Raw genomic sequence first — 21,865 nt, forward strand, 5'->3', positions numbered from 1 at the left:
CACCTCTTTAGGGCTGGTGGGTGAGCTTACTGTTCTCGCCAGGACAGGCATCACACAAACTCCTGCCTTCTTGCCAGCCCGAGGGCTATCGGTAGTTTTAAAACGCATCATGGTATGATTCCATTTGTCTTAAACAATCTCCTTTTTTTTTCTCTCTTTTAAATGTAAAAAACACCTGGTACAGCAGAGACAGACACGAAGGGCGGGCGGGCGGGCGGGAGGGCTGCATGCAGGGGCGTGCATTGGCTGCTGCCGCTTTGTAATTTAATTGTTTTAAACTTCAAACGAACAGGACTGCCGCTGTCACTCAGGCCCTCCAGAGCCACTGGCTGCAAAGGTTAGACCTCCAGCTGGAATCTCCTAAATGCCCCTGTCAAACAGGACAGACAGAACATGGTGACAGAGTAGAGGACAGTGAGCACAACAGGCATTCCCAGGCCATGCTATACTTGTGGCTAAGTCTGTCTGAAAAAGGCAGGGTGGGGTAGGGGGCAGCTACAGTGAAATATATAGCATTGTTTCACATTTAAGCACTTACTAAATGCTTTACTTATTTATTTATTTATTGTATTAGAGACTGAACCTGAGGCAGTCTACCTATGAACTAAACCCCAAACCCCAGACCTTTTTTATTTTTTGTTTTTGTAGTACTGGGGATTGAACTTTGGGGGCATTCTACCTCTGAACTACATCCCCAGTCCTATATTTTATTCTTTATTTATTTTTAATTTTTTTGTGGGTCTGGGGATGAAACCCAGGGGAATTCGAACTCCAAGCTACACCCCTGCCCTATTTTTTTATTCTTTTTATTTTGAAACTGGGTCTCACTGAGTTGCAGAGAGCCTCACTAAGTAGCTGAGGCTGTCCGTGAACCGTGATCCTCAGGTCTCTGCCTCCCAAATGCTGGGATTACAAGCGTGCACCACCACACCCGGCTTTTATTCTTTATTTTGAAACAAGGTCTCACTAAGTTGTGGAGGGCCTAAGTAGCTGAGCCTGTCTGTGAACCTCGATGCTTCTGTCTCAGCCTCCCAAGTACTAGGATTACATGCGTACAACCAGCCGCCCAACTTCCCAGCTGTGTTTTTTGTTTGTTTTGTTTTGTTGTTTTTTGCAGTACTAGGGATGGAACCCAGGGACATTCTACCTCCGAGCTACATCCCCAACCCTATTTTTTTATTCTTTATTTTGGAACAGGGCCTCACTAAGTTGCAACAGACCTCACTAAAGAGTAGCTGAGGATGTCTGCAAACCATGATCCTCCTGTCTCAGCCTCCCAAATGTTGGGATAACAAGCATGCGTCACCATGCCCAGCTCTCTTTCCTTCTTCTTCTTCTTTTTTATTTATTATTTTTTTATTTTTTATTTTTTTGGTGGGTCTGGGGATGGAACCCAGAGGCATTTGACCACTGAGCTACATCTCCTGCCCTATTTTTAATTCTTTATTTTGATACAGGGTCTCAATGAGTTGCAGAGGGCCTTACTAAGCAGCTGAGGCTGCCTGCGAACCGTGATCCTCCAGTCTCAGCCTCCTGAATGCTGGGTCTCTCTTTCCTTCTTTTTGACAACTAAAGAAACAGACTTAGCGAGGAGAGGTGACATGTCTATATGTATGTATCCAATTTGGAGCCACGGAACTAGACTCAAGTTTGATTTCAGAGTATAACTTATTACATTTGCACTGCTCAGACTTTGCCATGTCCCTGGATGGCCTGCTCCCTGAGTGTCGCCTCCTAGCCTCCTCTTCCTCCTCTGACCCCCCTGTGCCAGCCCCCCTCAGCCCCTTCCCCCTCCAGGTGCACCTGTGGCTGAGCTCACTGCAGCGGTGCGGCAGGGGCCCCTGAGCAGTGGTAGTGGACATTGAGCCACTTGCCATCCCGACGGTGCCAGACCCGGGTTTCCTCTGACTGGCTGGTGCGAGGCCGACCCTGCCCGTCGATGTACTGGGTGAGACGGATGTAGGCGATGCAAGCTGCGTCCTCTCCAATCACGTGGACGTGTGGGTTTAGGATGGTGGTATGGATGGGCTTGCTGTTCTTGGATAGGACTGCAGGAGACAGGACGGGGTGGGGAGGTAGGATGGGGTCAGGCCTGGGCACCCGTTTCCTCCCAGCCTGTACTTCCCAATCTCAACCTCCCTCCAGCAATCATTTCTAGAATCTCAAAGTCTTCACAGAGCCTCTGAGCTCAGGATACCATTACATTAGTCTGTTATCCAAAAGAGAAATGTAGGTAACAAGAGCACAATAGCAGCTATCCTGTGTGTGTGTGTGTGTGTGTGTGTGTGTGTGTGTGTGTGTGTGTGTAACCCAGGGGCATTCTACCTCTGAGCTACACCTTTAGTATTTTATTTCTTATTTGGAAACAGGGTCTTGCTAAGTTGTTTAGGCTATCTTCAAACCTATGAACCTCCTGTCTCTGCCTCCCAAGTACTGGGATTACAGATGCACAGATGTGTACCACAATACCCAGCTAGCAGTTACTCTTTTTTTATTTTTATTTTTTTATTTGGAAACAGGGTCTCTTAAGCCAGCACGGCTGGCTTCGAACCTGCACGATCCTCCTGTCTCCACCTCCCAAGTGCGAGGATTACAAACCTGCACCACCACGCCCGGCCTTTTTTTTTCTTCTGATACTAGAAATTAAACCCAGAAGTATTCCACCTTTAAGCTACCCCACCCCCCACCCCAACAAAGTCTCATAAGTTGCGAAGGATCTCAGTAAATTGCCGAGGCTGACTTTAAACCTGTGATCTTCTTGCCTCAGCCTCCCAAGTTACTAGGATTACAAGTGTGTGCTACCACACCCAGTTTAGCAGCTACTCTTTTTTTTTTTTTTTTTCCAGTACTGGGGATAGAACCCAGGGGCATTCTACCTTCGAGCTATAATCCTAGCCCTATTCTTTATTTTGAAACAGGGTCTCACTAAGTTGCAGAAGGCCTCACTAAGTAGCTGAGGCTGACTGTGAACCGCGATCCTCCTGTCTCAGCCTCTCAAACACTGGGATTACAAGCATGCACTACCACACCTGGCTAGAACAGCTACTCTTTTTTTTTTTTTTTTTTTTTTTTGGTGGCACTGCGGTTCCTGGAAACCCTTCTACCTCCAGAATACACTCCCAGACCTATTTTATATCTTTTATTTTGAAACAGGGTCTCTTGAGCCAGCAAGAACAGCTACTCTTAATCAGGCATTGTGCTGGGGGGTTTACATGTGTGACTTGTATTTCTTTGTTGTTATTATTTTTTTCATTATAAGAAAGAAATGGGTTCATGGAAATTAAGTAATTTCCTCATATCATACATTTAAATCAGGACCATGTGACTCTTTCCATTCTTTTTTTTCCTTTGGTGCTATGGATCAAACCCAGGGCCCCCCATGCAAGTGGTCTACGACTGAGCTACATCCTCAGTCTGTTAGGCTGATGTTTACATTCCATAAGGTTGGTGTGTCTCTAATTAGGGCTGAAGAGCAAATTATGAACTTACAAACATTCAAAACGGATCCATGAGTTAAAAAGAATGAGCACCAAAAGCACCAAGCACAGGATCCCCAGAGCTTTCAGGATCTCGGGGACAGGCAGAGGAAGTGGGACTGCCATTATCAACATATACTGTGCAGACTTGTAATACTTTTATTGAAATCCACATTTTAGTTTAATTCCAAAATTACACAGGCTGCAGGAGACTCTCTTCAGAACTAACATAAGCTCTGGAACTGCTGCTGGCTAATAGAATTACTTAGATATCTGAGAGTTTACATAGGCAGCTGAGATGTGGAGAGGGTGGAAGTCAGTGGAAAAACTCCAGCAACAACAACAATAAAATCCTCAGGGCAGAATAGAACAGGCCCAGGACAGAGTGGACAAGAGGAGGAGAGGTGGGGCTGGGGAGCTCTAGGGAGTGGAGAGGAAGAGGGAGGGGGTGATGAATCGATCCTGTCTCCTGAGATCCCAAGAACTACTTAGAAGACACACTCCTCCCCTTCCAGGATGCCTGCCTCCTTCAGTATTCTCAAGGTCCCTAGCCACAACTCCAGTCTCGCAGACACCACCAAGTGCCCTGCGTTACTTGCTTGCACATTCCTATCCTGGTTTTAATTTCCTCCATTGTGAAACTGCACACACAGAACTCTGGTTTTACTTGCTGAGATCGTCTCAACCTAATCTCAAAGGATTTGCAATCTGCCCTGGAAAGAGGCGAGGCTTAAATAAATACAGTGGCCCTGACTGTGCTGACCAGTACTGCCGAGGCAGCTGCAGACAGAATGGGCACTCAGGGCTCCTCCTAAGGTGCCACTTTAAGGTCACCAGGGGGCAAAGCCAGCAGAGCACAAGGTGGCAAGCATAAAGAGTGGGACACAGCGGGAAGGTCAAATAAGAGGGGAAGAGCCAAGGAGGGTGAAGAGGAGCGCAGGGGACGAAGGCAAAAGGGGTGGAAGGGGCAGGCAGGAGTATATCAGCAGCACGAACCCACTCACGATTCTCAAAGTAAAACTTATGGAAATCCATCCCCTCCACGAGGTTACCAAGGGCCTCAGGCTCAAATGAAGTGAGGCCTGGGTCACAAATCTTCCTGCAGGGGGGGGAAAAAAAAGCAGAAACCAGCTTGTCAGGCCTTTATGGGAATCATGTCTTTATTCCTCATCAGTGGTGTCTGTCCCCTAGCAGCAGGATAGCTATGGGTATTTTCTCACATAACAGCCCAAATCCTTGGGGTCTGATTGCTGCAATACACAGCCCTGTCCTTTTAGTCACTGTCAGGATGCCATGGGATGTCTAAACAGCAAATCTATGTAAAAAGGCTCCCAGTCTAAGGGCCTGGGGTTGAACACGGATATAATGCCCAAAGCCCAGGCTGCCCTTTCCCCAGGGTCCCAAGCTTCTTTTTGGAAGCAGAGAAGGCCTTGAGAGAATACCTATGTCTCAAGGAAATGGATCTATACTCACGTGTAGGCCTCAAAGTCCCCATTGTTGATGGCTTCAATTAGCTGTTCTGTAATCTTAATAATTTCCTGTTTTCGCACTGTGGAGGGTAAAAAAAAAAAAAAAAAAAAAAAAAAAAAACCACCAATTTACCTACTGGACAACTTCCCAAGTGATAAAGAGCCCTCCTCAATCCTTCAGGGAGTTCCCCATGGTCATTTTGTCAAAGACATCCCTCTTCTCTATCTTAAAGGCCCTTGCAGGAAGAGCAAGCTCACCTTTCTTTCTATCCCCTGTGGCCAGTGCAGAGCCAAGGACCACCTCCTCTCCAAGCCCACCCTTTGGCTCGGTTCCCTGGCTTTCACCTCTTTCTCCATCAACAACCAAGTTGCAGAAAACACAATTATCTACCCAGAGTGTGTGTGTCCCTAACCCCAGCGGTTCAGTCTCTGAGAGAAACATTTCCCAATATGGCTGGTTTCACCCCCAACTTATTTCTCTCACTGGAAGGGGCTCAATCAGGTCTCATTTACCATCCCCATTTTCAGCCCTCATTCAGTGGTCCAGAACCTAGCGTTGGGCTACAGCTAGTCTGAGAGCAGAGTCTAGCTGAGGATGAAGGCTCCAAAGGGTGATCAAAGCGCTCTTTACCTTGCTCATCTCCCCTACAGGGCTTTTCTGGGATAAGGGAGCTTAGAGCTGTAAAAACTTTCAACAGCCTCCTACCCAAGAGATGGCTCCTTTTACCCTGAACATGCCTTGGAAAAGCTACAAATCTCCTATCATCTCTCAAGCCAAGATATATCCCTCAAGGAAAGCAAGACAAGGCTCAGAATGACAGGGAGGAAGAGTTGATGTCTTCAGAGCCTCCCTCCTCACCCCATGCCCCAGCCAAGGGACAACTGGTGCCAGCAGCTCTCCTGGGTGGTGTGCTTACAAGGAGCTCCACCATTAGCAGGGGTGCCACCAGGACAAGGGGCACTTGACGGAGCTCAGGCTAACCATGACTGTAGCCCCTGCTGGCCCAGGCCACAAACCTTTTCTCATGGGAGTGGAGGCTGCAAGATAAATGTGAGCATTAGAACTGTCCCAGCCTGGCATAGCTGGGCTAGCATAGCCAAGAGGCCCACCGGGGAGGGGGTGGCCCAGCCACAGGTGCAACCAGGAGGGGGCCCACAGCCACCACCGTTGGGTGAGCAAGCAGCAGGTTAGGGAACCAGTGAGTTCTAGTCCCTTTCTAAGGAAGCAAGAAGGCTCAGCCACACAGCACACAGCCCTTCTCCAACCACACCAAATACATCTGGAGGACCTGCCTGGGGTCCTGTGGGTGAAGAGGATTGTTTAGAAACTGCAAGGATAGAGGGTGGGAAGAAAAGAAGCAAAGAGAGGCATCCTTTAACACAAACAAAACTAAAACTATAAATTCAAACTGCCATTAACGCTGCAGGGCACTGTGTGGAGACCTTCTACTCTCATTTAGTTTTCCTAACAATGCTAGAGATAGATGCCATTTTCTCCCTTTACAGATAAGAAAACTAAAGCTGTGGAAAGCTAAGCGACCTCACACACCTTTGAAGTTAGTGTAGCTGGGGTTTAAACTCACCAGCCTCACCCTAAATCTGCTGCTCTTAATATATGACATTACCCTGAAAACAATTCCTGAGCTATTTAAATTTTACTAATGTCCCCACTCCAACCCCCCATGGACCCCATTTCTGACTTTATCCCCCTTTTTGGCTGCTGCTGAGGCAGGACCCACTGCACATCCCAGTGGCCTTTGACTCCCTCCCTCCACACCACGTTTTCCCACCCACCCACTCTTCTGTATTTCTTTGGGGCCCCTGCCTGACATTAATGGTGCCTCCAGCTATTCCCCCATCCCTGGCAGAAGCTGTGCTCCTGAAGCTGACTAAGATACTCAGCTGGGCTGGGCTGACAGCTCTGGAGGGGATCCCTGAGGGGCTTTGGGATGAGCCAGGAAATGGGAAGCCAGAATGTGCCTCCCTCACACTTACTGCCTGAGGAGCAGAGAGAAGGCTGGGGCTGCATGCCTGCAGAGGGGGCTGTTCTGTCCCGGGAGCTCCGTCCTTCAGGCATCGAGCTGCCATTCCCAGTGCGGAGCGGGGCAGCTAGCCAGCCAGGGCAGGGCAGGGCAAGGCAGAGCAGCCAAAACAAACAGAACAAGGCAGGTGAGCGAGCAAGCCGGACAGGACCCGAGTCCGTGGCACTGCAGAGCCGGGGCAAGGTGATGCCTCAGGCTGCGGTGGACGCTGGAGCACATCCCGTTCCGCTGCCTCTGCCAGAGAGGCCCCCCAGTGGGAGCACCTGGAAGGTGCACAGATCTGGGCTTGTAGCTCCCAGATAAGCCTCAAAACAGCCTGGACAAGGAGCCCTGCTCCTAGGAAAGATGTTTGAGGGGCGGGGCTATGAGGTCAAAAGCCCAGTAATGACAGTGCCTCCTATTCTGCCAGGACTGCCAAACAGAATTGATCTGATCTGACTCCCAGCAGCCCTGGTGGTACTTACTATTTTTTACAATGCCTATTTTTTATGCTTTCAAATTTCTTTGGTTGTCAAAGGTTTGATGCCCTTTATTAGCTATGGGCATGCTCTCTAACTCTGTCCTACAACATCTTCCATCTTTTCTGATGGCTTAGGCAAAGGGCACTTACTGAAGGCAGAGGGAGCAACTCCAGGAATCCAGCCCAAAGAACAGGACAGATTCCCACTGGACAGATTCCCACTGGTCTGGCCTGCCATGCTCTCCACAGGCCCTGGAACTCTGGCCAATCCCAAGCTGAGGTGGCCCTCACAGGACCTCCAAGACACACTCAAGCATGGCTCCACAGATATCACGTCAGTTTACTCATTCATGGTCAGGTCTTGGGCCTAGAGCAACCAACTCGTCCCAGTGGGCCCAAGACACTCCTTTGTGGCACTGGAGATTCAACTCAGAAGTGTTCTACCATTGAGCGACACCCCTGGCCCTTTTCCTACTTTTACAATGACCTGAAATGTCCCTATTCTGAGATGCCATTCCATTCTGACCCTAGGTACAGTTAATTATTTACTCTAGACTTGGATCTAAGAAGAAAGAGGCCTTTTGCCCAGCTCAGCAATACCAAACAGGAGCCTCCTATCTTGACCCATGGAAAGTAGCTTTTATGCCAAGTCCTCTCCTGGATTTGAAGAGCCACCAATCCCAGTTCTGGGGACAAATAAGGTACATCCTATCAGTACCAATGCACCTGGGCCATGGTGGGGCCCTTCCCCTCCAGGGCCAGCACTTACCTTTGAGGTCCTCATCTTCCGTGGTGGTGTTGCAGCTCTCTGTGGAGCCCTGCGGGCCAAAAAGAACACGTTTCTATATGTTCAGGTCCTTAGGAGCTCAGGAGAGCAAGCAGAACAAAGCAGAGTATGGATTTGTAAAAGGTGACAGGAGGGTCCACAGGAGCTTCTACATACCCCCTTGCTCTCTGCCTTACAAAACTCGAGGTTATCACCCTCTCTAGTCTTCCCTAACTCAGTAAATGGCACTGTTTATCCAGCCACAAAGGCTAGAACCTAGAGTCATCTTTGGGTCTTCTCTTTCCTTTATATCCTGATTAATAATACAAAATAAAACCCATAGCCAGGTGTTGTGGCATATGCTTGTAATCCAAGTACTTGGGAGGCGAAACAGGAGGATTGCAGGTTTGAAGCCAGCCTTGGCAATTTAGCAAAGCCCTCCACTATTTAGTGAGACCTTGTTTTCAAACAAGAAAAAAAATTGGGCGAGGGGTGTAGCTCAGAGGTAGAATGTCTGGGTTCAATCTCCAGTGCCACAAAATAAATATACAAAACTCAGCAGTTCTACTTCCAAAATAAATCTCATGTCTTATTTCTCTTCAAATGCACAGCTACAATCTGAGTCCAAGCTACCAACAGTTCATACCTGAACCACTAAGACAGCTTCCAGGTCTCCCTATTTCCACTCTTGCTTTCTCCCCAAGTTCTTGCCCATGAGGCTACAGTGATCTTTTTTTCTTTTTTTGGTGGTGGTACTGGGGTTCCTGGAAACTCTCCTCCGGGCTACACTCCCAGATATATATATATATATATATATATATATATATATATATATATATATATATATATATATATTTTTTTTAAATTGGAAATAGGGTCTCTTAAGCCAGAGCAGCTACAGTGATCTTTTAAAGTGCAAACAAATTATATTACTCCCCTGCTAAGAACTGCCAATAGCATCTTCTTATTGCCCTGCCTGCTTCTCTGGTCCTTGCTTAGCTCTGCTTGAGTCTGCTAACCCTCTCACAGGCCATGCCTCTGCAGCTGCAGTCCCCCCTCTGCCAGGCTGCCCCTCCCTCCCACCGTCATTTAGTTCCTAGTTCAAGCCTCCCATTCTGAGAGGCCCTTCCCTGACCACTTAATTAAAGGCCCTGTTCACTCTGTCTTTACTCTGTGCCACTTCCTTCAGGGCAGAGTAAATTATTGCTATTGGATTTTATCTTTATTTAATTACTGGTTTATCTCCCCTCCCCCACCCCAGTAGATAGAGAATTTGTCTTGTCACCTCCATAATGAGAACTGTGGATGGTGTTTGGGCTCAATAGATACTTATTAATGTTACAAAAAATACAGGGGGCAGAGAGGGCAAGTGAGGGAGTGGAGAACACTGTAAGGTGTGCTTAAGTTCTTTTTTTTTTTAGTGGTACTGGGGATTGAACCCAGGGGCATTCTACCTTCAAGTTACACCCCCAGCCCTATTTTATTATTTTGAAGCAGGGTCTTACTAAGTTACAGAGGGTCTCAATGAGTTACAGAGGACCTCACTAAGTAGCTGAAGCTTGCTGTGAACCTGCGATCCTCAAATACTGGGATAACAAGTGTGTGCCACCACACCCAACAAAGTATGGTTATATTCTTATTTATTTTATTTATTTTATTTATTTATTTATTTTATTTATTTATTTATTTTGTGGGTCTGGGGGTGGAACCCAGGGACATTCTACCTCCAAGCTACACCTCCAGCCCTATTTTTTTTTTTTTTTTAAACAGTAGTGGGAATGGAACCCAGGAGCATTTATTTATTTACTTATTTTTACAGTACTGGGGATAAAACCCAGGGACATTTGACTCCCGATAAGAAAACCCAAATGCAAAGTGATTAAATGATTTGCCCAGAAGTTCTGAGCCATGATTCACACCAGTCTGCTAGACTGCAGAGCCTGGACTCAGAATCACTAAGTTTTGTCCTTCCTCAGAATGGAGCAACCTACAGGCACACATTACCACCAATCTGGCCTCTGCAAACACCTCAGCCCGAGGGTGCAGCCTGCAGGTGGCCATCAGCAGGACTGTTGTGACCTGGGCCCACCTGTATCCTTCTGATCCAGAAAGCAGGACACAGGCTCAAGAGCCACTTACTCACCTTGATCCCATCCGTAGCATTGTGCACCACAGTGGTTTGTGGCTCCTGTGAGAAAAGATAAAAAATTACCTTCCTGACTTGGGGACAGAACTAAGCTCTTCCCTGAGGGAACCCACCCTCATTCCAGGACTCTCAGAGATCCTATGATGACCACTGAGGCCTGCCAGCCAGCCGTCCCCTCAAGACAAAATATGCTGCTCAACTGGAGTCTTAGAATACTGGGAAACCCTGGATTTAGGTGACAGCTAGCTGCTAAGGAGGACAGGTGTAACAGAAGCAGGCACCTGGAAAAGAGATAAGGGCCTCGGCCCCTGATTCCTCTTGGTTCTGAGGGTTCTTTCTACATTAGAGTGAGAATGGCAAGGGCCAAGTACAAGGAGGAACCAGGAGACTCAGGGCATAGGCTGGGCCATGCCAACAGTGTTCATCAAGGCTTAGAGGAGGCAAGGACACAGGGAAAGGAGAATGACAAGGTTCCCCAAGAAGACACAGAATACCCCCTCAGCAAGCTGAGCCCAGGGAGCTGCCTACTTTGCCCACCTTCTGCCTTCAGGTATCCCCATGGTACCATGGTAGGCAACATGAGGTCTACAGGAAGTAGAACACCTGCCTTCTTTCTCAGGCACCCCCCTGCTAACTCTCTAGTTAGCTACCACTAGCAGAGGGAGTTCTGAGACACACAGTGCCCCTTGGAAGAGCTCAAAGAGAACTCAGACAGATGGGGTGCTCCAGGATCCAAGAGAACTAGGCAGCATCCTGAGGTGGGACACCCAGCTCTCCTCTGCAAAGGTTCTACAAGGGAGCTTCCAAGAACTGATGTACAGGTCCTGAGAAAGCTCCTACCCTCTCCTTTTATAAGCATCTCACATTCCTGGCCCTGATGGCAGACCCACTGGGGGGCCCCCTGCCTGGCTGGAGGTTTGACGGAGAGCCCTGATCACTCTTCCCCCAGCAGTGAAAGGAGCAGAAGCAGTGGTTCTGCCATGCAGGATGGAGCATGGCCAAGCAGGACAATGAAGGGCAAGGGGACAGCACACAGAGCAGCCTGCTCTATAGGAAAAAGGAAAGTGACTAAGGAGTTGTGGGTGGGAGAGCAAGAAGAGGAAGAGGGAAGCAGCAGGAGTCAGCCAGGGGCAGAGGCAGAAAAGCTGTAGTCAGGAGGTACCATGGCCGTCTGCAAGGGCGCAGGCTCTTGGGCTGGGCTTACGAGACTGTTTTTGTTGTTGCTCTGTGGCTGAGACAAGAAAACAGATGGTTTAGTTCCTCCAGATTCACCAAAGCTGCTCGGGTTTGACTCCCAGACCTCCCTTGGCCCTCCCCCGGCCTGGCCTGGAAGAGGTAGGCCTGAGTGGCCACTGTGCAGATGGGAGCAATGGTTAGAGATGCCTGGAGGAAGGCAGTATGTAGAGAGACCCAGAGACCTAGCTCAGGAGGCATCCTCAAGGTGGGACTGGCCAAAGACGTTTTAAAGTTCTCTTCAGAAATCTCTGCTTATTCCAGATGCCATGTCATTGCATGATCATACCTAACCCAAAGAAATTCAAGGTCTTCTTCCCCCTTGTACAGGTAGAAAGGACAGTGATTTATAAGAAAGCAGAACAAAATTCAGAAACTCTGGATCCCTTCTCTGCAGGCAATCTCCTGCTGCCCTTTACCTAGACTCTGCCTTGCTTTCCCTTTAAAATACCAGCTTGAAGCCTGATCTGAAAAGGGCCAGAGCAAGAGCACCTGGTCTAGGAAATGGAGCCCACAGAGGAAAAGGATGGACTTCAACTTTGGATGCAAAATGTATCCATGGGCCCCAGAGAACAGAGACAGGGCTGTGCTGCTCACCTTCTGCCTTACACATCTCAGACTTGATCAGATGAGAGTGAAGGCAGAGCTCAAGGGAGGGCAGACAAATATCAGTGGGGCTGTGGCTTCAGAACCCAGCTCCCAGGAGAGAGGAGGACGCCCAGCAGGTCAACACTCCTAACAGCAACACAATCACCAGGAATATCTCCTTGCCTATCGGGACATTACAGAGTGGCACAGCAAGGGAGGGGTAGGGGAGGTGGATGAGGAAGGAGGCCAAGCTCCTGGGCAGTGAGCCACAATAGTGCTCTCTGCCTCTGATGAGACCCTAAGCCTCGTCACAGTGGAGTCTCAGCCACTGAGGAACAGCCTGATGCCTGCGAGTTCTTCAATAAGCAGAGACAAATATATGGCTCCTACCTCTGTGTAGGGTGTAAATGAGGACATGTTGACAGCTTGATCATGCTTATTCTCTCACAGAACACACAGAAAGCCTCTAGACTGTCCTGTATCTTGTCTGAAGGCCTCTTGGACCATACCTGAAACCGTCCCCTCTCAGCTTGCTGTCAGTGGCTGAGACACCCCCCACCCAGGGTGAGGCAATGGAGAGCCGCGCCGCACATGAAGTGTTACAAGACTCCACCAAACTCTGCAGGCTGGAGAGGGGACCTGGGAGTAGTCAAAACATGAGTCCAGGCTCAGGGGCCACTTTGTGACCTTCTGTTGGGGTTGACTGAAGAAGGCTGCCATGCCTACCAAGCCCAGATGATACCAAGACAAGGGCAAAGATTCCAGGGCACCGGGGTGACACCCAAGTGGCTCCATCTCTTTTTTTTGTGTGTGTGGTACTGGGGATGGGACTCAGGGGTGTTGTACCTTTGAGCAATATCCTCAGCCCTATTTCTTAGTCTTTTTATTGTTGAAACAAGGTTTCACTGAGTTGCAAATCGCCTAAGTAGCTGAGACTGTCGGCAAACCACGATCCTCCAGTCTCAGCCTACTGAATGCTGTGATTACAAGTGTGCACCACCACACCCAGCTCCCACCTCTGGTTTTAAATGGAAGGTTTCATCATGACTCAGGCTGCTGTGTTCCTCTTGGTGCCCTGTGTCCCATGGGAAAGAAGATGTGTTCACTATAGTCTCTCAAGTGTTCCCCGAGGGCCAGGCGGGCAGAAAGAGACTCTGGGCCTAGCCAGAGAATCGAATTTGCATGGGGGAAAATCCAGAGGAGTAAGGCTGGAAGCTGGGAGCCTAGCGGTCTCTCTGCCTACCAGTTGCTGGTCTGTAGGTAGCAGCTGCTCATACCTGGTGAGCAAGGCCTCTTCCTGCCTGACAATAAGAAGGGACTCTCCCTGTGCTTGCCTGGTGCTGAGTCCCTACCAGCTTCATTCCTGCCCTGGGCTACCGGCCAACCTCCCCAGCAGGGGTGCCACACCACACCTTCCAACGCTCTAAAGGCCACTGGGTGACCCTGGGCAATGGCCCCAGTCTGGCAGGACAGGCCACACCTGCCCACAGAGCACAAACATGCAGTGAGAATGAGTGAAGCACACGCACATGGCAAAATGGGTCTGCGTGGCTGGCAGGCAGGCGCAGGCAGCATGGAGTGGGCAGATGGGTGGGCAGGCAAGGCTCACCATTAGGTGCACGCTGGAGCTCGACTTCCTTTTCTGGACACACCACAGCAAAGGGAAAGAGAAGGGGAAGAGGAGGTAAGAGAAGCACAGAGACACGCAGGTTAGTGCACCAGCACGGGCTCTGCGCTGGGGAGAGAAGAGCAAAAGGAGGAGACCTGGAATCCAGCACCAGAGGGATTAGAACAACACCCAGGCGGACAAGAGGCACTCCTCTGCCATCAGGGTCACAAACGCAGCTGCAGTGTATGAGAAGGCTCCACCTTGCTCAGAGAAAGCTCAAGGCAATTAAGTCACCTTTAACAGAGAAGTAACATCTATTGCTACAAATTTACAGGTTTAAATTCATAAGGCACTTGTGTGGGTATTCACTTCTTCACTCTGCTAAATCTGTTTGAAATTCAAGTGAACAGTTACCAAGTAAATAGCAAAAGTTACTGTAAATTGTCCTCAGTTTAATAACATTTGATCTCTGAACCCAGACTTTGCTAATACTCCTATGCTACTTTTCAGCTAAAGATGTTGGACTTTTGAAAATTATATTACAGCCAGACATGGTGGTGCACACTTGTAATCCCAGCATTTGAGAGGCTGAGACAGGAGGATCGAGGTTCATGGACAGCCTCAGCGACTTAGTAAGGCCCTTTGCAACTTAGACCCTATTTCAAATTTAAAAAATAGGGCTGTGAATGTAGCTTGAAGGTAGAAAGCCCCTGGGTTCCATCCCCAGTACTGGGGGGAAAAAATATTACAGTTAAATTTTGGTGTCCCCTTCTTTGTTGATATGTCAATGCTCGTTTAAAAGATTTGAGCTGGGCATGGTGGCACATGCTTGTAATCCCAGTACTTGGGAAGCTGAGACAGGAGGATTCCAGGTTTGCAGGCACTCTCGGTTACTTAGTGGGGCTCTCTGCAACTTTGTGAGACCTTGATTCAACTTTTTTTTTGGTGGTACTGGGGGTGGAACCCAGAGGTTTTCTACCTCCGGGCTATACTCCCAGACCTATTTTTACATTTTTATTTGGAAACAGGGTCTCCTAAGCCAGCGCGCGCAGCTGGCTTAGAAACTGTGTGATCCTCCTGTCTCTGCCTCCCAAGCACGGGGATTACCAGCGTGCGCCACCATGCCCGGCCTTTATATTTTATTTGAAAACAGGGTCTAAGTTGCTGAGAGCCTCACTAAGTAGCTGAGGCTGGCTTTGAGACCATGCGATCCTCCTGGCTCAGCCTCCCAAGCGCTGGGATTACAAGCGTGTGCCACCACACCTGGCTGAGATCCTGATTCAAAATAAAGACTAAAAAATAGACTTGGAGATGTAGCTCAGAGGTAGAATGTCCCTGGGTTCAATCCCCAGTGCTGCAATTAAACAAATAAATAAATAAATAATCTGAGCGTTTGATTGCATTTTATAATTACCAGGAGATAGAAAAAATAGAATGCTGGCGATTAAAAGTGCATTAATGAGCCAGGAGTGGTGGCACACGCTTGTAATCCCAGCGTTTGGGAGGCTGAGACAGGAGGATCGTGGTTAGCGGACAGCCTCAGCTACTCAGTGAGGCCCTCTACAACTTAGTGAGACCCTGTTTCAAAATAAAGAATTAAAAAAAAAAAAAGGGGCCAGGGGATATAGCTTGGATGTCGAATGCCCCGTGTTCCATCCCTAGACCCACCAAAAAAAAAAAAAAAAGTACATTGATTATAAAAATACAGAGTTGTAATCTGTGGTGAAGGCTGAAAGCCATGATCCCTTAGCCTTGACTGCAAGCTCATGGATTTTATGTTTAGATGTGAACAAAAGCATCCAAAGAAGGACCACATGGCACACTGAAAATATACCTTAGAAGACTGTCTAAGAGGTGAAGGTAATAGTGGATTTTACAGTTAGCTCACTGGGAGACACCACCCCCTTGGAATGTGTCTGCTGTGTGATGTTTGCGCATGCATATAACCACATCCAACAAACACTGAAGTCTGTTCTAGGCACAGTAAGCGCTTCTCTTAATTGTTTTGCCCTCAAGAGGCTGATATTCTTCTCTTTTTTTATTCCTTATTTTAGTGTGTGTGTGTGTGTGTGTGTGTTACTGGGGATGGAACCCAGGAGCGTTCCACCTGAGCTATACTCTCAGCCATTATTCTTATTATTTAGTCTCACTAAGTTGCGCAGGGCCTCACCAAGTTGCCGGGGCTGGTCATGAACCTGTGATGCTCCTGTTTCAGCCTCCCAAATACTGGGATTACAAAACTGCACCAGCATACCCAGCTTCTACTTTTTTTTTTTTTTTTTTTTGGTGGCACCTGGGGATAAAACCCAGGGGCATTCTACTTCTGAGCTACACCCCCAGCCCTAATTTTTATTCCTTATTTTGAAACAGGGTCTCACTAAATTGCAGAGAGCCTCACTAAGTAGCTGCGAACCTGCAATCATCCTGTCTTGGCTTCCCAAGTACTGGGATTACAAGCATGTGCCATCACGCCCAGCACACCTTCTACTTTAAAAAAAAATATTTTGACTACAAATATTTAAAATAATTCATAACTTAGAATCTGATTTAAAGAAAAAAGGCCGGGCGTGGTGGCGCACGCTTGTAATTCCCGCGCTTGGGAGGCAGAGACAGGAGGATCGCGCAGGTTCGAAGCCAGCCGCGCATTCTGGCTTAGGAGACCCTTTTTCCAAATAAAAATGTAAAAATAGGTCTGGGAGTGTAGCCTGGAGGTAGAAGGGCTTCCAGGAACCCCAGTACCATCATAAATAAATAAATAAATAAATAAATAAGGCTTTTTTTAAACAAGTCTTTGAGTAAGCTCAAACAAGATGAGATTTTTACTTCCAAAATTATCTCTCAAAAATAGAGCTGCTTTACATTTACCTCCTCTGCCCTCTCTATCTAAATTCCTTACTATGAGCCAGGCATGGTGGCATTTACTTGTAATCCCAGCACTTGGGAGGCTGAGATAGGAGGATCTTGGTTCAAGGACAGCCTCAGCTACTTAGACTCTTTGCAACTCAGTGAGACCCTGTTTCAAAATAAAAAAATAAAGAGCCAGGCGTAGTGGTACACACTTGCAATCCCAGCACTTGGGAGGATGAGACAGGAGGATCACACAGATTCAAAGCCAGCCTCAGCTACTTAGTGAGGCTCTCAGCAATTTAATGAGACCCTGTTTCCAAATAAAGTATAAAATAGGTCTGGGAGTATAGCTCGGAGGCAGAAAAGCCCCTGGGTTCCACCCTCAGTACCACAAAAAAAAAAAAAAAAAGAATAAAAATATAGGGCTGGGTGGTGTAGCTCAAAGGTAGAATGGCCCTGAGTTCCATCCCCAGTACCGGAAAAAAAAAAAATCCTTACTATCTAACCTGTACTCATAAACCCTTTACCAAATAGTGCTAATGCTTTAAAGGAATGCCATATGCTTTTTTTTCTTTTTGTGGTACTGGGGATTAAGTCCAGTGATGTTCTACTACTGAGCTACACCCCTAACCCTATTTTTTTCTTTTTCTTTATTATTTATTTGTTTATTTATTTATTGTGGTACTGGGGGTGGAACCCAGGGGCTTTTCTGCCTCCGAGCTATACTCCCAGACCTATTTTATACTTTATTTGGAAACAGGGTCTCACTAAGTTGCTGAGAGCCTCACTAAGTAGCTGAGGCTAGCTTCAAACCCACGTGATCCTCCTGTCTCAGCCTCCTAAGCGCTGGGATTACAAGCATGCACTACCACTCCCAGCTCCTATTTATTTATTTGTTTGCTTGTTTATTTGCAGTATTGGGGATGGAACCCAGGGGCATTCTACCTCCAAGCTACACCCCCAGCCCTATTTTTCATTTTATTTTTTGGTGGTACTGGGGATGGAACCCTTCTACCTCCAGGCTACACTCCCAGACCTAGTTTATTTTATTTTTTTTAATTTAGAAACAGGGTATGTTAAGCCAGCGAGGCTGGCTTCCAACCTGCATGATCCTCCTGTCTCCACCTCCTGGATTACAACCTTGCGCCACCATGCCCGGCAATTTATTCTTTATTTAATTTTATTTTTGCGGGCCTGGGGATGGAACCCAGTGGCATTTGAACTCCAAGCTACACCCCTAGCCCTATTTTTTATTCTTTATTTTGAAACAGGGTCTCACTATTGTGGAGGGCCTCAGTAAGTAGCTGAGGCTGGTTTCGAACCTGTGTGATTCTCCTGTCTCAGCCTCCCAAGCGCATGGATGATAAGTGTGCGCCCGCCACGCCCGGCTTATTCTTTATTTTGAAACAGGGTCTCACTGAGTTGCAAAAGAGCCTCACTAATCCGGGCCTGGTGGTGCATGCTTGTAATCCCAGCATTTGGGAGGCTGAGACTGGAGGATCACGGTTCGCGGACAGCCTCAGCTACCTAGTGAGGCTGTCCCTTTTGCAACTCAGTGAGACCCAGTTTCAAAATAAAGAATAAAAAATAGGGCAGGGGGTGTAACTCGGAGGTCGAATGCCCCTGGGCTCCATCTCCAGACCCGAAAAAAAAAAAAAAAAAAAAAAAAGCGCCTCACTAAATAGTAGCTGAGGCTGTCCTCAAACCGCGATCTTCCAGTCTCATCCTTCCAAATCCTGGAATTACAAGCACATGCCACCACACCCATCTTCATTATTTTTTAACTTGAAACAGGGTCTTGCTAAATTGCTAGGACTGGGCTTGATGCTATGATCCTGACTCAGCCTCCCAAGTATGGGATTACTGGCAAGTGCCACCACTCACAGCTAAAAAGGCCCATAAATTTTCTACCTTTGGAATCCTCACAATACCTAGCAAAATGCCTGACAGTTTGCATTAGTCCAACAGATGCATGCTGAATTAAACAGAATTTGCTTACACTGGCTTTTCCCCAGACTAAAGCAAGCACAGGTTTCTAACTTGCACTGAGTCACAGTGGTGAGAGTCTGGTGGGCCCTGACTCACCAGGCCCAGTCTTAGTTCTGGTGATTTGCAGAAGCTGGCCGCCAAAGGCCAAAAAGTTGCTTTTACCTGGATCTTGCCTTAAAGCAAAAAATTTTCATCTGTTTGTTTTTTTTTTTTTTGTGTGTGTGTGTGTGTGGTACTGGGGATGGAACCCAAGGACATTCTGCCTCCAAGCTACACCCTAGTCCTATTTTTTATTCTTTATTTTGAAACAGGGTCTCACTAAGTTATGGAGGCAAACCTCAATCCACTGGTCTCAGCCTCCTGAATGCTGGGATTACAAGCATGCACTACCACGCCTGGCTCCGGGTTTTTTTGTTTGTTTGTTTGTTTGATTTTTTAAACAGTCTTACTGAGTTGCAAAGGGCCTAAGTATCTGAGACTGTCCGCGAACCATGATCCTCCTGTCTCAGCCTCCTGAATGCTGGGATTACAAGCGTGCGCCACCACGCCCAGCACCTTTTTGCTTTAACTTTATGTGGAATTTGTGCCCACCCTTCTCCTAGCTGCGTCTCTTCCTCCTGACTATCCTGTAGAACTCAAGGTCACTCCTTCCTATCCCAGAACCATTTTCCAGGTTGGTGCACATCTTTAATATTCTTTATCTTTCCAGGGCTTTGTCTTTAGCCACAGACGGGCTCTTTCTCAACCAGCAAACTGCAGCATTACTTTAATGCCAGATCTTTTTTTCCCCTTTTTTGTGATACTGGAGATTGACTCCAAGGGCATTCTATCTCTGTTCTATATCCCCCAGCCCTCCTCTTCCATCTCCTTTTTTTGTGGTGCTGGGGATAGAATCCAGGAGCATTCTACTTTCAAGCTATACCTCCAGCCCTGTTTTTTATTCTTTATTTTGAAAGAGTCTACAAACTTGTGATCTTCCTGTCTCGGCCTCCCAAGTACTGGGATTATAAGCATGCACCACGATGCCCGGCCCTGTTTATTCTTTATTTTGAAACAGGTTCTAAGTTGAGAGGGCCTCACCAAGTTGCCAAGGCTGGTGGTGAACCTGTGTTTCTCCTATCTTAGCCTCTCAAGTACAAGGATTCAAAGCATGTGCCACATCTGGCTTATTTTTTAGTTTGTATTTATTTATTTATTTATTTATTTATTTATTTATTTATTTATTTATTTATTTATTTGTGTGTGTGTGGTACTGGGGGTGGAACTCAGGGGCTTTCTACCTCTGGGCTATACTCCCAGACCTATTTTATACTTTATTTGCAAACAGGGTGTCACTAAGTTGCTGAGAGCCTCATTAAGTAGCTGAGGCTGGCTTCGAATCTGCACGATCCTCCTGTCTCAGCCTCCCAAGTGCAGGGATTACAAGTGTGTGCTGCTATGCCCGGATCGATTTTATTTTATTTTTTGTGTGGTACTGGGGATTGAACCCAGGGGCTTTCTACCTCCGAGTTACACCCCAGCCCCATTTTTTGTTGTTGTTCTTTATTTTGAAGCAGGGTCTCACTGAGTTGCAGAGGCCTCACTAAATAGCTGAGGCTGGCCCTGAACCTAGACTTCCTGTCTCAGCCTCCCAAGTAATAGGATTATAAGCATGCACCACCATCCTGGTTTGTTTATTTATTCATTTATTTTGCAGTACTGGGGATGCTACACTCCAGCTACACCCCAGCCCTATTTTTTATTCTTTATTTTGAAACAGGGTCTCACTGAGTTGCAAAGGGCCTTAGTAGCTGAGACTGGCCACAAACCACAATCCTATTTTAGCCTCCCAAATGCTGGGATTACAAGCATGCACCACCATGCCCAGAATATTTTTTATTTTGAAGGAGTCTCACTAAATTGCTGAGGACCTTACTAAGTTGCTGAGGCTAGCCTTAAACCTGTGATCCTCTTGTTTCAGACTCCCAAGTACTGAGATGATAGGCATGTGCCACCATGCCCAGCTGCCAGATCAGATTTAAAGAATCACAGGTTCGAAGCCAACTTCAGCAGCTTAGTAAGGCTCTCAGCAATTTAGTGAGACCCTATTTCCAAAAATATAAAATAGATCTGAGGGTATATAGCCCTGAGGTAGAAAGCTCCTAGGTTCCATCTCCAATACCACACATACACAAAAATAAATAATCATGTCTCACTTTTATTTTTAAAATTATTTGCATATTTTAAATTCTATACTGGAGACGGGGTATGGTGGCACACACTTGTAATCCCTGCGATTGGGAGGCGGAGACAGGAGGATCACGCAGGTTCGAAGCCAGCCACACTTGCTTAGAAGACCCTGTTTCCAAAATAAAAATATAAAAATAGGTGAATAGGTGTCTGGGAGTGTAACCCAGAGGTAGAATGGTTTCCAGGAGCCCCAGTACACCATATATTTTCTATACTGGAAAATAATTCAAGCCTCTTTTCTATACTTAATTTTAAATAGCTCTCACTTTTTCATAGATCCTAGGTCACCGGTACCTACCTTCAAAGACATTTAAAAGAACCTAAAGTTCCCAAATTCAAGAGCAAAGACAAGACTAGCCACTGAAACCAATGCTACATATTTTGAGCATCTTGCAGAAAGCTTCTGAACAGCAAGAAGGAAACTTTACACTTAACAGAAGAAACCAGTGAAGGGGGTGTTGAGAAGGGAAGATGGGCTACAAAAGAATCACCCAAGATGTTGAAAGTCCAGGACCTTCTGAAGAACTTCATGGGCTTCCCCACAACAGAGATCATCACCTCCACTTTCAAGAAAGCCTACAAAGATCCGATCCGCACACCTTGGTTTGACCTCCTTTTGCTGTGTCAGCCCTCTCATGCAACCACAACATTAGTTACCATATAAATGTCCTGAGTTTAAAAGGACCACAGTAATATAGAAACAATTGTGAAAACAGAGAAGAGGGGGAAAAATATCAAAACTCCTGAGTGTTGGCCAGACCTTCCCTCTCCTTTTTTTCAAAGTACCTGGGATTAAATCCAAGAGCAAGCTACATCTCCAGCTCTTTTCATTTTTCATTGAGACAAAGTCTTACTAAACTGCCCAGGCTGGCCGGGAACTTGCAATCCTCTTACTTTAGCCTCCTGAGTTGCTGGAATAACAGGATTGTGTCACCATACCTGGCTTCCGTCTTTTATTTTTCTTTCTTTTTTTAGTTGTGCTAGGAACTGAAGCCAGGGCTTGCTAGGCAA

At 47.1% G+C, this 21,865-nt stretch overlaps 1 protein-coding gene across 32 annotated transcripts in view; it reads right to left on the reverse strand.

The window, feature by feature from the left end:
- Positions 1-307: 307 nt before the first annotated feature.
- CAMK2G (calcium/calmodulin dependent protein kinase II gamma) overlaps positions 308-21,865 on the reverse strand; it is a gene marked incomplete at both ends in the record, with an annotated part of 78,712 nt that continues 57,154 nt past the window's right edge. For 4 of the 32 annotated variants that reach the window (XM_080695053.1, XM_080695050.1, XM_080695034.1 and 1 more), the window contains 7 exons: positions 1,816-2,048; positions 4,481-4,575; positions 4,950-5,025; positions 6,941-7,054; positions 8,217-8,265; positions 10,357-10,401; positions 11,522-11,590. In XM_080695053.1, the coding sequence (XP_080551179.1) occupies positions 1,816-2,048; positions 4,481-4,575; positions 4,950-5,025; positions 6,941-7,054; positions 8,217-8,265; positions 10,357-10,401; positions 11,522-11,590 (681 nt within the window). Of the gene's footprint in view, positions 371-1,815; positions 2,049-4,480; positions 4,576-4,949; positions 5,026-6,940; positions 7,055-8,216; positions 8,290-10,356; positions 10,402-11,521; positions 11,591-13,789; positions 13,823-21,865 lie in introns of those variants that run through there. The other 28 variants (XM_080695036.1, XM_080695032.1, XM_080695028.1 and 25 more) reach the window with 18 other exon arrangements.

The sequence above is a fragment of the Muscardinus avellanarius genome (genome assembly GCF_963383645.1).
Source record: "Muscardinus avellanarius genome assembly, chromosome: 4".
Lineage (NCBI taxonomy): Eukaryota > Metazoa > Chordata > Mammalia > Rodentia > Gliridae > Muscardinus > Muscardinus avellanarius.